The sequence below is a fragment of the Heteronotia binoei genome, chromosome 7, assembly GCF_032191835.1.
Source record: "Heteronotia binoei isolate CCM8104 ecotype False Entrance Well chromosome 7, APGP_CSIRO_Hbin_v1, whole genome shotgun sequence".
In the NCBI taxonomy this organism is placed as follows: domain Eukaryota; kingdom Metazoa; phylum Chordata; class Lepidosauria; order Squamata; family Gekkonidae; genus Heteronotia; species Heteronotia binoei.
This window is the reverse complement of record NC_083229.1, coordinates 39,376,756-39,390,981: the sequence shown is the minus strand read 5'-3', so window position 1 is coordinate 39,390,981 and position 14,226 is coordinate 39,376,756. Positions and strand designations below refer to the sequence as shown.

General features: G+C 41.6%; 1 protein-coding gene and 1 non-coding gene across 2 annotated transcripts; both read right to left on the bottom strand.

The window, feature by feature from the left end:
• Positions 1–721: 721 nt before the first annotated feature.
• On the bottom strand, positions 722–6,530 carry RPL30 (ribosomal protein L30). The gene is made up of 5 exons (XM_060243458.1): positions 6,391–6,530; positions 6,252–6,302; positions 3,002–3,147; positions 2,170–2,300; positions 722–821 (listed from the first exon to the last, which is right to left on the bottom strand). The coding sequence occupies exons 2-5, from the start codon at positions 6,270–6,272 to the stop codon at positions 772–774; spliced, it is 348 nt and encodes a 115-aa protein (XP_060099441.1). The 5' UTR covers positions 6,273–6,302; positions 6,391–6,530; the 3' UTR covers positions 722–771.
• LOC132575609 (small nucleolar RNA SNORA72) lies at positions 1,004–1,136 on the bottom strand. The gene has a single exon (XR_009555697.1). It is a non-coding gene; the product is annotated as a small nucleolar RNA SNORA72 (small nucleolar RNA).
• Positions 6,531–14,226: the final 7,696 nt, after the last annotated feature.

Below are 14,226 nucleotides of genomic sequence, written 5' to 3'. Positions count from 1 at the left end.
TTACACTTCACTCTAGAATGTAGTACAAGGAGGAACCAAAATCACAGAACCTGCACTTATGCAACCTCATACAGGCAAAATAAAAATTATAAATGCTGCCAAACTCTTGTGCATGTAAAATAGCAGAGCTATTCCAGTCACAGTTCTTGGATTCAAGGTTAAGCTGACAACTGAGGCATTTTAGTTGGAACATTCTGCATGTAAGTACTTTGCTGTTCTTCAGTTCATGGTAACTTACTTGCTCAAACACTAATTCGCCCTGGTCTAATCATAATCACATTTACCAAAATGGAAACTCTAGTGAATTCTATGGCACTTTTAGATATCGTCCAATAATCTCTCACTGGAGGAAAAAAATCCAGTAGGCCTTGTTTACCTTTGTAGTTCCAACACTAGTAACACCCGAAGTACTTTGAACTCTCTTCTCACACTCTTCACTTTCCTTCCCTGTGCCTCTTCCAAATAACCAAGCTAGACAGCTGCAGTTTTTCCAATAAAGAGGCACAATATCGCAACCAACAGAGGTAATGTGCCTAATAGTAGTAACTCCACAGTGTGAATGGCCTGGAATGCTTAGTATTAAGAATCTCCAAATTCTATGAATTTTATTATTAAGTTACAATAAAATTATGTAACAGATGTGAGGCATTTATTTGTGTACCTGATATCTAGTTGCAAAGCCATCTCTTCATATCCACTTTATGAAAACTCATGCTAGCAATAGATTTGTAACCAGTTTTTATTAAACAAAAAAATCAAAATTCTGCAATATTACTTCTCACTGGTTTGTTCTGGCATGCTTCTAATGATGTCGGAATCGCCTGTTAAGAGAAAAAACAATAGCGTTTTAACATCAAGGTTAGAACAAAGATTTTTTTTGCCTGTATATATTTATGTGCATTCTCTTAAAAGGTAAGTCACGCTAGATGAGCCCCACTCAATTTACATTTTTCTATTATGTTACAAAACATTTCTATGCTCCCAATTAGCGTACATTATTCCAGAATATCACTAGCAGTTAAAAACCAGTGCTAGGGAGGTAAACTAGCCCTGGGGACACACTGCATAGTGTTGCTATAGCGAATGTCTAGCCTGCCGTGACCACTGGATGATCAGGACAGCGAGAATATTCGCAGTGTTTCTGCTTTTCAGTATCACAATGAGAATCTTAGTTGGTGTGTAATGGCCTGCGGAAAGCAAAATATAAACTCAGAAATACTTTGGGAAAAATGACTTTAGTCCCCCATCAAGTGCCTTCCAATGAACCTCTAAGCCAGGGGTGCTCAAATTTGATTACCGTATGACCACACAGAATAAACATCAGATATCTGAGCGCCACAAGACATGAGCACCAAATGTTATAAAGCAACTTTAACTTCAAATGCATTCTCCAAGTCATCGGCTGGCTTGGAGAAATGATTTAAAGAGACAAATGCCTTTTCTAAGCCAGCCGACATGGTAGTGGGGGGTTTCGAGAGCCACACAAAATGTCTGAAAGAGCTACATGTGGCTCCCAAGCAGCAGCCTGGTCACCCCTGCTCTAAGCTATAATGGGGGCTCTGATAATATTGTAGCTAGTTTACCAGATGTCCTGATCTAAGACTGTACAGAGAATTATAAAAGCCAGACAACTCCATCCATAATGCCCCTTCAGATTTTCATTAGAGTGGGCTATTCTGCACTGATTTTTTTTAAAAAATGCTTCCTAAAGTATCTAGTTCATTTGAGGCACTTTGAAGGAAGCCAATTTCACCTTAATAGATCACAAATATATTTAAGTGTTGTAGTCATTTTATTTTACTATTTTTATTTATTCAATTTAGACTGCCATCTATGTTATATTCTAATTAACTCTAAGCCACATCTCCAGAAATCACAGGGCCAATTCTAGTGTGTTTTTCAGGAGTCCAGTGAGTTCTATGAGATGTACAGCCATGTTGCCAAATCTAAGCTAACACACATTCAACAAGCATATTGCTGCTTTTGAGGCATACTGACTTGAAAGTGGTCAAGACCGGAATTCTGAGATCAGTATTGCTTTCAAACAATATCAGTGACAGGACCAAGCTACAAAGTTTAAGTCGCCTCATCTCTCTGAGAAAAACAGACTGTAAATAATTCAAACAAACTAACTTAACTTAAAATTAACTTAAAAGGCAGCCTACATACCTGGGTCAATGATGGCTAGTGTACATACTCTGTAGTACTTTCCACAAGCTGTACCCAATTCAATGTTGTTGCCGCTGTAGTGGTGCACACCAGTTTTGGCCAACATAGCATAGTACTCAATTTCCGATTTTCTGAGGATTTAAACACACATGCTATTAATCAATCTCCCCTGCTAGTAACCTGGCTTTGAGCAATAAACATAGCATACTGTATCACTGGGAGAAAAACTATAGTGATACCATCCTGCAACTTTTACCAGCAGCATCTTATGGTACAGACTATTCTACTTGCCTAAAAAAAGACTAATTCCTTTTGAAAGAAATGTTTTGCATAAGCATGCACTATAATTGTTAATGACCTCTTCTTGCACAAGAAACCTTCTGTCAAACATGCTGAAGTACCAAGTTACAAGAAAACATCATGCTAGCCTTGATGTACTGGAGCAAAGGTTTCCACTAATTGACTCTGAGAGAAGCATTCCTTGCACACTGGTGAGAATTTGGGAAGAAAAATCTGAGGGGTCCTGTGAAGATCTGCTGTACTGTTCCCTAGATCAGTGCCAAGCATGCACAATCCACTTTGAAATTTAATTGCCAAGGCCTTGACTAACCATTGCTGCCTTTGCTACATTAATATGGCTTCTAGCCTAGATATGCTATGTGTATGTAATTTCGTAATACATTCAAAGCAGCTCATTTAAAAAAACAGTGGTTGTATTGAAGATTAAGAAATCCTATTTCAGCCATACAAGTAAAGGTAACATTTTAAAGCATCAATATAAAGAACACACCCTTTGAACTTAAACAGAAATCTTGTTCCAGTGGATACTCACCTCAGAGCGGGACAGTTGTTGGCAAGGATGACCAACTTGGCTTTGCCCTGCCGGATCATTTTCAGAGTCTGTTTGTATCCCAAAACATATTTACCACTTTTCATAACCAGCTGAAGCCTAGAGTTGATGGACTCTAGGGACTTTTTCTGTAAGAAGATGTGAAAAGAGATACAGACATCAAAAACTATTTCAACATTTTACAGTGCATTTGTAAATATTAAAGGAGACCTTTAATAATAAGCAAGACTGCTTAACTTTCCTGGTCAAATTTGTTTGGCCTCATTAAGTCTAGCCCCTTCTAAGTATGCACATGACGTACTCGCACTCACACATTGCTGTGTTATATAGAATCAGACCACTGTAGTATCAGCAATATGACTGGCAGTAACTCTCCAGGGTCGCAGGTAGAGATTTTCCACATCACCTGCTACCTGATCCTTTAACTGGAGATGCCAGGGGCTGAACCTGGAATGTTCTGCATGCTGAAAATAAGCCAAAGCACCACAATATTTAAGCAGACTTTGTAAGTTTAGGATGACATTATAAAATATCTGAAATGCATGTCAGAACTCAGAATTAATTCATATAAGTCAGGAATAAACATTTAAAATCTCTCCATTTTGTTTTAAGAATTCAAGAGTTGTTTGAGCATAATCACAAGATCTAGTTTTAGAAACATAGCAGCGTACAGGAAAAAATCCAAAATGTGCACACCAAGTTAAAACCAGTATTTAAAACTATCATAATATTTAAAATAATACAGAGAAATAAATATTTAAATACAGAGAAATAAACCCCAATTATCCATATCAGATATTCATGTTATTCTCTACCCTGTCACAATACTTTGCCTGTTTTCTAAAATGAAAAACCCCAGACCATATCCAAATACTTGACCTGAGACTGACTGAAAAGCCCTTTTCAAATTAAAAGTTTCTACAACCTTAAGTCTATTTAAGGCAATATGACCATAACTCTAAGTGAACAGTGCCATCTGCCTGTCATCCTCCTAACAAGCAAGACTATTTGCAGCTCTACTTTACAGCCTCTAAACAAGAGACTTGTTAAACTCATTTGTTATGAGGCTATTTGTGCCATAAAATGTAACATCAGATACTAGAAATATAAGCTTTATAAAGGATACAGGCAAAATTTTACTCAAACTACAAACATGCTCTAAACACTCTCTTACTGTATTTCCTCAAAGTACCGTATCTCCCTGACTATCACCCTCCCATTTCCTTAATGCCCGTTAGGCATTAGGACTGGGACAGTAAACAGGGACATAATGCAGTGTTGATCATCTAGCAGTAAAGGTAATAACCAGTTGCTCATGGGCCTGGGCGGATTCAGGGCTGGTATGTTTGATACCCCTGCTATACAAGCTATGAGATAACTCCAGATGCCTGCAACACATTCATAAGGATAACCTCTCTAATACTAAATCTATTATAAATTTCAATTTGTATTAATTTTTCTGCTGTCAAACACTAAAAAGACATCCTGCCAGCTAGTTAAATTGACAAGCCATTTGTTTTCCCCAGATCAATTAAGAACAAAAAAAATTTGTTTGGCTTTCTGGGAAAACTACATAGAAAAAAATTTCTGATTCAAATATGTAATTGAAGCATTAAAATAATGTTCACAAACTTTAAATAATGTTAGCAAAAGAAGTCAAATGCACAATGTACAAATCTGGACCCATGTACATTAGGGTTTGCTCACATTTAGCTTCATGTCCTAATTTAGTACATTTATAACATAACATGACTGATTATAACATGACTGCCCTGCCAACTATAGATAAACCAATTGCATTTACATATGCAGGGCATTTTTTTTTTTGCACCAGATCACTGGTTCAAGCAGACTGGGATTAAAAATGGTTTGTTACCTGCCTGGAAAAGCACTTTAGAAGACTGAACAGTCAACAGACCAATTCAAAGAGACAGCAGCAAAACAGTACTTACAGCTGCTTCTCCTTAAGGGACACAATACACCTGCAATTTTTCACATGTCAAAGAGCTTTAATGTCCACCTGGAGGACACCACCATATATAGAGCAGAAGCTGAATGAATATGCCCATCCATTCATTATATATGCATACAGAGAACTTTGGATAACATTTCTCCAGCTCAGGTACCAAAAATGAGTTCAAAAGAGGAAGCCAATATTTCTGTCCACTGAATATTTCACTAGCCCTTATATAGGAAAAAAAATAACTGCAACTACCCACCATTTCTAGAAACTGGCAGTCAAATCCTGCATTCTCAAGAAGATGCTGCAAACAAGTCCTAGTTCCAAACTGAGTAAATTCCTTCCCACATCTAAACACCTGACGAGTCAACCTCTTGCTGGGTACTCATTTTACTGACCTCGGAAGAATGGAAGGCTGAGTCAACCTGGAGCCACTTACCTGAACCAGCTTTCCGCTGGAATCAAACTCAGGACATGAGCAGGGGGCTCCAACTGCAAGACTGCAGCTTTACCACTCTGCGCCATGGGGCTCTTGATCAATAATCCAGCAACCCGTTTCACACAATTAGTTACGGAAAGGGAGGAGGGGCAGCAAACAAAGCACAAAGGCCGAGACCTTCCCCAATGCAGCCTGTGATCATAAAGGCTCCTTTTTAGTCACCATAGCTAGCAACTACTGATGGACCTAGCCTCCATAAATCCATCTAATCCCCCTTTAAAACGTGTTGGCCTCTCAGGACACCCATTCTTGTGAGGCCTACTTTTGTGTTCTTATTAGTGGGAAAGGAAAGGTCCCCTGTGCGAGCACCAGTCGTTTCCGACTCTGGGGTGACGTTGCTTTCACAACGTTTTCAGGGCAGACTTTTGACGGGATGGTTTGCCACTGCCTTCCCTAGTCATCTACACTTTTGCCCCAGCAAGTTGGGTACTCATTTTACCAACCTCGGAAGGAGGGAAGGTTGAGTCTACCTCGAGCCGGCTACCTGAAAACCCAGTTTCCACTGGGGATCGAACTCAGGTCGTGAGCAGACTGCAGTACTGCAGCTTTAACACTCTGTGCCACGGGGCTCATGGATTTTATTAGTGACCCTCCACCTTATCCACCCAAGGCCTCGCAGTGAAGGAGCTCCGACCACAAGCCCCCCCCCCCCCCCTTAGGCAGCTACTGCGCTGGAGCTGCTCCTCCTCAGAAGCATCCTGCCTCGCTCGAGCGACCACGCGAACCTTTCCCGGCCGGCCTAGGCTCGCTCCGCCCGGGCCACTTCCACTCACCGTCTTCTTGGCGGCCACCATCTTTGCGGCTCACGTCGGGCCGGCCGTTACCTGGAAAAGGAGGAAAAAGAATTAAGAAACATCGAGCCGCATCCCCATGGGCTTCGCTCCCCTCTATCGGCTCCGGGGACTCGCTCACCAGAGAGGCACCTCCAAGATGGCCGGGCAACGAGGAAAGGAACGAACTCCCACAATGCAACGCACCTACCCACGCGGCTCAGTCTCGGCGACCAGCTACACTCGCGAGAGAAAAGGTTCCCCTCCCTCTTCGAAAGTTCTACCGAGTTGAGCATTCGCTCAAGAGACGAGTATGATGGGAATCAGAAATGGTCATCTGCGCTGTAGCGGAGTAATAACGTGATAAAGGCCGGTTGGCTACACAGACGGTTTCTGCTCTGAATATGTTGGTGCCCTCTAGGTGGACGTAAAAACTTTATATAGTCTCTTCCTTCCCACTCCTCTCCGTCCATGTTAGTGGTACTTCTACCTTAAAAACTAAGATTCAGGTGGATAGTCGTGTTGGGCTGAAACAACAGAACAGAGTTTGAGTCTTGGTATAAGCTAGGGGTGGCCAAACTTGCTTAACATAAGAGCCACATAAAATAAATATCAGATATTTGAGAGCTGCAAAACATGGATGTCGAAGGAAGGAAGGAAAATAGGGGGAGGGAGAGGTGGAAAGAATGCATATTTAACTTTAATTACATTCTCCAAGCTGCGAGCTGGCTTGGCTTGAAGTGATTTAAAGAGACAAATACTTTAAGCTAGCTGATAAGGCAGTGGGGGCTTCAAGAGTTACACAATATATGTGAAAGAGCCACATGTGGCTCCCGAACCACAGTTTGACCACTCCTGGTATAAGCTTTCATGCACATGAGGGAATGCACACCAGAGCTTATTCCCAGAATTAAACTTCGTTGGGCTTAAAGGCGCCACTAGACTCAAATTTTGTAATACTTTTTTTTAAAAAAACCCTCAACGTTGTTTTGTTCCACTATAGGCTTTTACAGACTACAGCCATAAATAAGGAGTTGTCTTTTTTTACATGTAAGTGTTAGTAATTTGCCAAAACTTAAGTTCTCCACTCATTACTTGTGTTAACTAGTTTAGCATAACTAGTGTTTTTAATGATTAAATATATTAATTTGTATTTCACCTGCATACCTCATGTGTTTCATGGCGTTTTGGATACTGTTATTGCTGTTTTTTCCATAAGAAGGTAAAGGTAGTCTCCTGTGCAAGCACCAGTCGTTTCTTACTCTGGGGTGACGTTGCTTTAACATTTTCACAGCAGACTTTTGACGGGGTGGTTTGCCATTGCTTCCCCAGTCACCTACACTTTCCCCCCAGCAAGCTGGGTACTCATTTTACCAACCTCAGAAGGATGGAAGGCTGAGTCAACCTGGAGCCAGCTACCTGAACCAGCTTTCGCTGGGATCAAACTCAGCTTGTGAGCAGAGAGCTCCAACTGCAGTACTGCAGCTTTACCACTCTGCGCCACGGGGCCCTTGTTTTTTCCATACCTCCCGCATAAAAGAAGGAGCAACTCCTGGGTAGCAGCCGCTCATTGCATCTGAAGAAGGAAGAAAACATTGTTGGTCATTACTTTGCCACGAGACTCCTGTCCACCACCAGAACCTATATTTTGATGTTTGCTTTGCATAGCCTGACAACCCTCCATCTCTCCCTTTCATTAGCAGTTGCTGGTGAACTACCTGCAGCCCTTGCTGGGCAGGGAAGATCTTGTCACTGTGATACATGCCCTATTTGGATAGAAAGAGGGCATTAAAATGCTTGAGATAAACAATAAGGGAAGATTTCACTAGGAATTCTGGGTATTAAGAAGCTATCTGTAAACAGGAATCATTGTACATTTAACTTTCATTGCTGTGCTGGATTTCTGACTGCAAAAGGAAGGAGATAAGTTGCTTATCTCCTTAGGTAATTGCGTCCTTTCTCTGCTGGTCTTGTGTAATAGCTTCCTTTCCCTGCCTTTCATGGGTAAGAGCTTCCTCTTTCTGCTGGTAGTTCTGTGAGTGTGTGTGTTTATTTGGCAACTAAATGTTAACATGTATGTCTGTAAAGTGCATTCTTGCTCACTGATGCTTCTGCCATAATGTGTTTATAAGATACTGCAAAACTCTCTTGTTTTGGCTATTGCAAGAGAACATGGTTGCCTCTCCAGACAGAGTGATATCCTTTTCTTTACCAAAATTTTGCCATCTTGGGCCAAGCACCTTTGAGTAGATACTATTCCAAAGCAGGACATCAGCACGTGCACAGTGCCTTACTTTGTAAAAACATGACAGCTATTATCAAGTTATTTTAAAACTTATATGAAATGTGCATTAATTGAAATGTCTGCCTTCTTTTACCATGTTATAGAAACATACTCAAGGTCTATAGATATCCATTCAGTTTTATAGGTATTATTGTCTGTTAAAGTTTTCAGATTCGTACTGTATAATGTCTTACAGCTAACCTGATCTCATCAGATCTCAGAACATAAGTGGGGTTGGCCGTGGTTAGTACAATGGGAGACCACCAATTGTCTGATTTTGCAGAAAGTCCTGAAGAACAAAGTGGAGAAAGTTTTGCCTCTTCCTCTAAAGAGACAATAGAGCTCACTTTGAAAATCCTAGGGGGGTCGCCATAAGTCAGCTATGACTTGACAGCACTTTTTACCACCAGTGTTTTACATACCTTGAGGCAGCCAAACTTTCCAGCTTCTGACATTTGAGAAATACTTTCCTGCTTCTTGAATAAGAAGTTGAGGCCCATTTTATTCTTCCACTGTCCCACTGGTCGAAAGTCTCTTGCTTTATCATTTTTCATCCAAGGTGGTGTACATACATGGTGATGCCATTTTCCCCATCATAACAACCCTATGAGGTACATTAGGCTGTGAATAATCATGCAATGAGCTTTTCAGCCCTGGAGGAAAATAAAACATTGTAGAGACTAACCAAATTTATTCTAGCATAATTTTTTTGTCAGTTTGGGATCATCAGATGCACAAGTCCAATAAACTTACATTAAATGCTGCGAGGGGCTGGGGCGGGGGTGCATCTCAATGGGGGTTCCCCACAAGGCTATGGATTTCTAGTATGCAAAACTTGCAGCACAGCACTGACAAAGCCCTGGTCCATGCAAAGACATGGGGAAGCTCTTTTCCTCCTGTTTAACTTGGGCCTTATACCTGAATGGATAGATATATAAACATTTACATGTGGGTTCCCTGCATTCTGGGAGATCAAAAGGTATAAGGGACAGAACTTCCAGCCTATAGCAGGAAAGTTCCAAGCAGATTTGACCCATTTTAGAAATTAAGCAATACATCAAGCTGCATAAATACAATTAATATGCTTCTGCTGAATGCAAATGGTATAGATGTAGCTGAGCTTTTTAAAAAAATGCAGTAAGAAGGAAAATGTTCCATGTAGTAGAAAGTAATTTAACCAGGCCTCGGATTCACTGGGAGCTCACAGGAGAACAGCTCCTGAACCTTTCTGAGAGTTCCATCTCTTTGTCCATTGAACAGTATGTGCAGCTGCATAACAATCCCTGGATGAGCTCCACCACCTATTTTTCTACAAAACGACTCCTGAATTTAACCATTTTTACATTGTAGTATAAAAAAATTAATATACACAGAGTATGTGACAAGAAGTTTCAGAATTTGTGTGTAAAACAGAGATATAAAGGAGAAAGCACATCTCCATAAGGGAAGAAACTTTAGATTTACTTTTTTTTTAATGAAAGCTGGGAATTTAGAGAACCTGCTAAACATATCATTACAACCATATAGCAACACAAATATATTTGAGCATCAATATTTTTTAAAAAAATAAAGCCAAGTAGTGTGGCTACTTCTGACACCAGAAAAAATAGCTTCCTTTCCCTAGGTAAGAGTTTTCCTGACGTTCTAAACCAGAAAAAAATATGGATTATGAACAGAAGTGTGGAAGAGCTGATCACCTTTTACATTGGTATTGGTATAATTATACAAGGGTTGTATTTTTAGAAAAAGGGAAACGAAATGACTTCTTCTGGGTAGGGGAGGACAACAGTCCAATCATGTATAAGGGCTAAGAAGAAGAAGAAGATATTGGATTTATATCCCGCCCTCCACTCCGAATCTCAGAGTCTCAGAGCGGCTCACAATCTCCTTTATCTCCCTCCCCCACAACAGACACCCTGTGAGGTGGGTGGGGCTGAGAGGACTCTCACAGCAGCTGCCCTTTCAAGGACAACCTCTGCCAGAGCTATGGCGGACCCAAGGCTATTCCAGCAGGTGCAAGTGGAGGAGTGGGGAATCAAACCCGGTTCTCCCAGATAAGAGTCCGCACACTTAACCACTACACCAAACTGGCTCTCAACTGGCTAGAGGTGGGTGAGAGAAAACTAACAGAAACATTATCAATGAGGAAAAAGGTGACTCAAAATTGGCTTCCAGAAAAAAAGGCCATGGTAAAAGTGGTCTCAAAAGAACTGGGAGAAAAACAAACAAGCAAAAACTGAAGGCATAACAATGCAGGCAGAAATTGGGATAAATCAAAGCAGTATGGGAGGAAATCAAACTAACTTGGGGGGGGGGGTGTGGAAAAACCCATGATTAGAGGCCAGGAGAGTTGGGTCCTGCAGTTATTTTCCCCAAATATATAAAGCAGCCCAAATCCTTGTAAAGATAGAGATTCTGTGGGTAGGTAGAATTATGGGTCTGGGGCCCGTTTAGTTCAGCTATGTTTAATCTATATTCTAAACCCTTTCAAGGCTGCTTGGGCATATACTAAGACCTGGGAGAAATGTTAACACTTTTTAACATCAGACAGCTCAGAGAGCTTTTATTAGAATTCTGTTATGGCACCCTCATCCGTTCTTTTTCTCTCAATGGGTAATCAAAGTGGCAGTCTAGGCTTTATGATAACAATCATATTTAAAGCATGTGTAAACATGCTCATCCAATTTTCTCTGGGCCATGCACTCTTCTATTCATTTATTGTCAGGAAAACAAGTCCACCTCATTGTTCCAAAGCCAGCACAATGAGGAATTTGGGACACTAATGAGGCAGGCATTTGCTGAATAGGCGCTCACATTTCTTGTCATTCAGCCACCCGATCAAAAAATAGGTTTTAAAAAAAACGGGGGAGAAAGGGATGAAGTCTGCTGGACTGTAGAGAAAATCCTGAATTGGAATTGTCTATTTGAGCATAGCCTGAACATGCGTACAAAGTCCATCTGACCTTATGGGTATTACCACCTTGTAAAAAAGATTATTTTATCAGATCACATTCTTTAGCCCTCTCCTCCAGCCCTCCAGCATCAGCCCTTGTAAATGCCTTCTCTTCCCTTAATTAGGGTCCTAAGGGTCTAGGGTTGGGGAGTGTTGGACTAAAAATGTCAGACTACAATCTGGGAGACATGAGTTCTAATTTGCATTCTGCCATGGAAGCTCTCTGGGTGACCTTCAACCAATCTCATACTAATCTACTTTATAGGGTTGTTGTGACAATAAAGAAGAATGATGGGGAGAAAAATGAAGTAAACAACATCCCAATCTCTAAAACCACCTTTAATAGGCTGCACTGTGCAAGTCAATTCTAGCACCTCCTCAACTCCTGTTGTATCTCTACTGCTGAAACTCTCTGCTCCGTTTTTTAAGTTGCTGCCTTTCTAGACATTCTCCCTTGCCTCTGCTTGCCAAATGCTTTTGACTGGTATGGAGTAGCTACCTTTCCTTACTGGTTATTTCTCTCTGTATAATATGACTATGCACAGATAGTTGTGTTTGTGTGTTCCATGAAATTATGCTGGGAGGAGCGAGACAGGACTGAAATTAGATGAGAATGCTTTCTGTTAGCATGTCTTCTCAATGGGTGCATTCACACACTAAATAAAGTGCTTTGCAACTGGAGTTTTACTGTGCAAGAACGGCAAAATCCACTTGCAAACAGTCGCCATATGAAAGCACCCAGTGTGATAACCAGGGCTTTTTTGGTAGTAAAAGCCCAGCAGGAACTCATTTGCATATTAGGTCACACCTCCTGACATCACCACTGTTTCACACAGAGCCTTTTTATACAAAAAGCCCCCAGGGACTCATTTGCATATTAGGCCACACCTTCTGGTGCCAAGACAGCCAGAATTGGGATCCTGTGCGTTCCTGCTCAAAAAAAACCCTGGTGATAACATATGTCGGGTTTTCATATTATACAGAGAGAAATAACCAGTAAGAAAAGGTAGCTACTCCATACCAGTCAAAAGCATTTGGCAAGCAGAGGCAAGGGAGGATGTCTAGAAAGGCAGCAACTAAAAAAATGGAGCAGAGAGTTTCAGCAGTAGAGATACAACAGGAGTTGAGGAGGTGCTAGAATTGACTCGCACAGTGCAACCTATTAAAGGTGGTTTTAGAGATTGGGATGTTGTTTACTTCATTTTTCTCTCCATCATTCTTCTTGTCACAGCAACCCTATATGAAAGCACCCAGTGCGATAACCAGGGCTTTTTTGGTAGTAAAAGCCCAGCAGGGACTCATTTACATATTAGGCCACACCCTCTGATGCCAAGACAGCCAGAATTGGGATCCTGTGCGTTCCTGCTGAAAAAAAACCCCTGGTGATAACATGTCTGGTTTTCAGAGCATTCAGGGGAGAAATAGTCCTGACTGAGCTTGTGCAGGCTTTAATACAAAGGAGCTTTCTAGCACATCAGACCATTGATTCATCTGAGTGGTCACTGGATAGTAATGACCCAGGTCATTGCTAGCCCCTGAATCCCAGAATCAGGAGGCAACATCAGGGGAAAGTCTTGGCCTCTATGACCTGTTGTTGGCCACCCAGAAGAACTGTATGGCCACTGTGTGAGACAGGATGCTGGATTAGATGGACCATTCGTGAGCCAGCAGGACTCTTCTTATGTTCTTATGTCTTTCACCCTCTCCATATTCTTGTTGTAGTCGTGCATAAGCTATCACCTTTCCCATTTAAGCTTTCAAGAGAAGATTGGTGCATTACTGGCCCTTGAAGATGCCTGGTTGAAATCACGGACACCATCTCCTAGTGGCTTCTGGGCTGCAATTCCAGGCAGAGTTGCCAGTTGCATCCCACAAACAGTCCTTGTTTATTAGGGTTTGTAGAATCTTTCGGGATCAAGTGCCGTGTTCTACTGGAGAAAGTTTTCCTTCCAAACGTTTCGTTCTCAGCTGTGGATAACATCCTCAGTGGCGTTACAGCCGGAGCAGGCGCTCAGACCTTCTTGGCTGCTGTGCATTGAGTGGGGCCAGGGCTGCTGGAGAGCTGCTAAAGCCCCACCAAACAATGGGCACATCCACAAACCAATTGCCCTTTCACCACACCCCCTCCAGCCTAGAAACAGCAGCTCTCCAGCAGCCCTGGCCCCACTCAATGCACAGCAGCCAAGAAGGTCAGAGCGCCTGCTCCGGCTGCAACGCCACTGAGGATGTTCTCCGCAGCTGAGAACGAAACATCTGGAAGGAAAACTTTCTCCAGTAGAACACGGCACTTGATCCCGAAAGACTCTACAAACCCTAATGATGTTACCAGCCGTGAAAACCTGAAATCTTTGAGTCCTTGTTTACTTTTAATGGGAGGTTATTTACCAAGCAATTTTATTTATCCCTGTGCCGTGAAAAATTTAACTGCCTGTTCCTACACATTAAGGCTTTATTAAAGGAACAAGGTGCCCCCACCCTGCCCAGGATTGCCTTTTGGCAACCTTATTTGTGTTAGTCTTTTCAAAAGCTTTTTTAAAAAAGCTTTCTTCATGCCTAGGTGCTGTGAACTCACACTAATAATGTAATTTGTGAGCTGGAAGCTTATAGTCTGATGTGGCAGCTCAAACACACAATTTTGTGCTATGGTCTTAATTTCAGAGTGTGTATTTGCCCTAATCCTGTGAAGAAGAAGAAGAAGAAGAAGAAGAAGAAGAAGAAGAAGAAGAAGAAGAAGAAGAAGA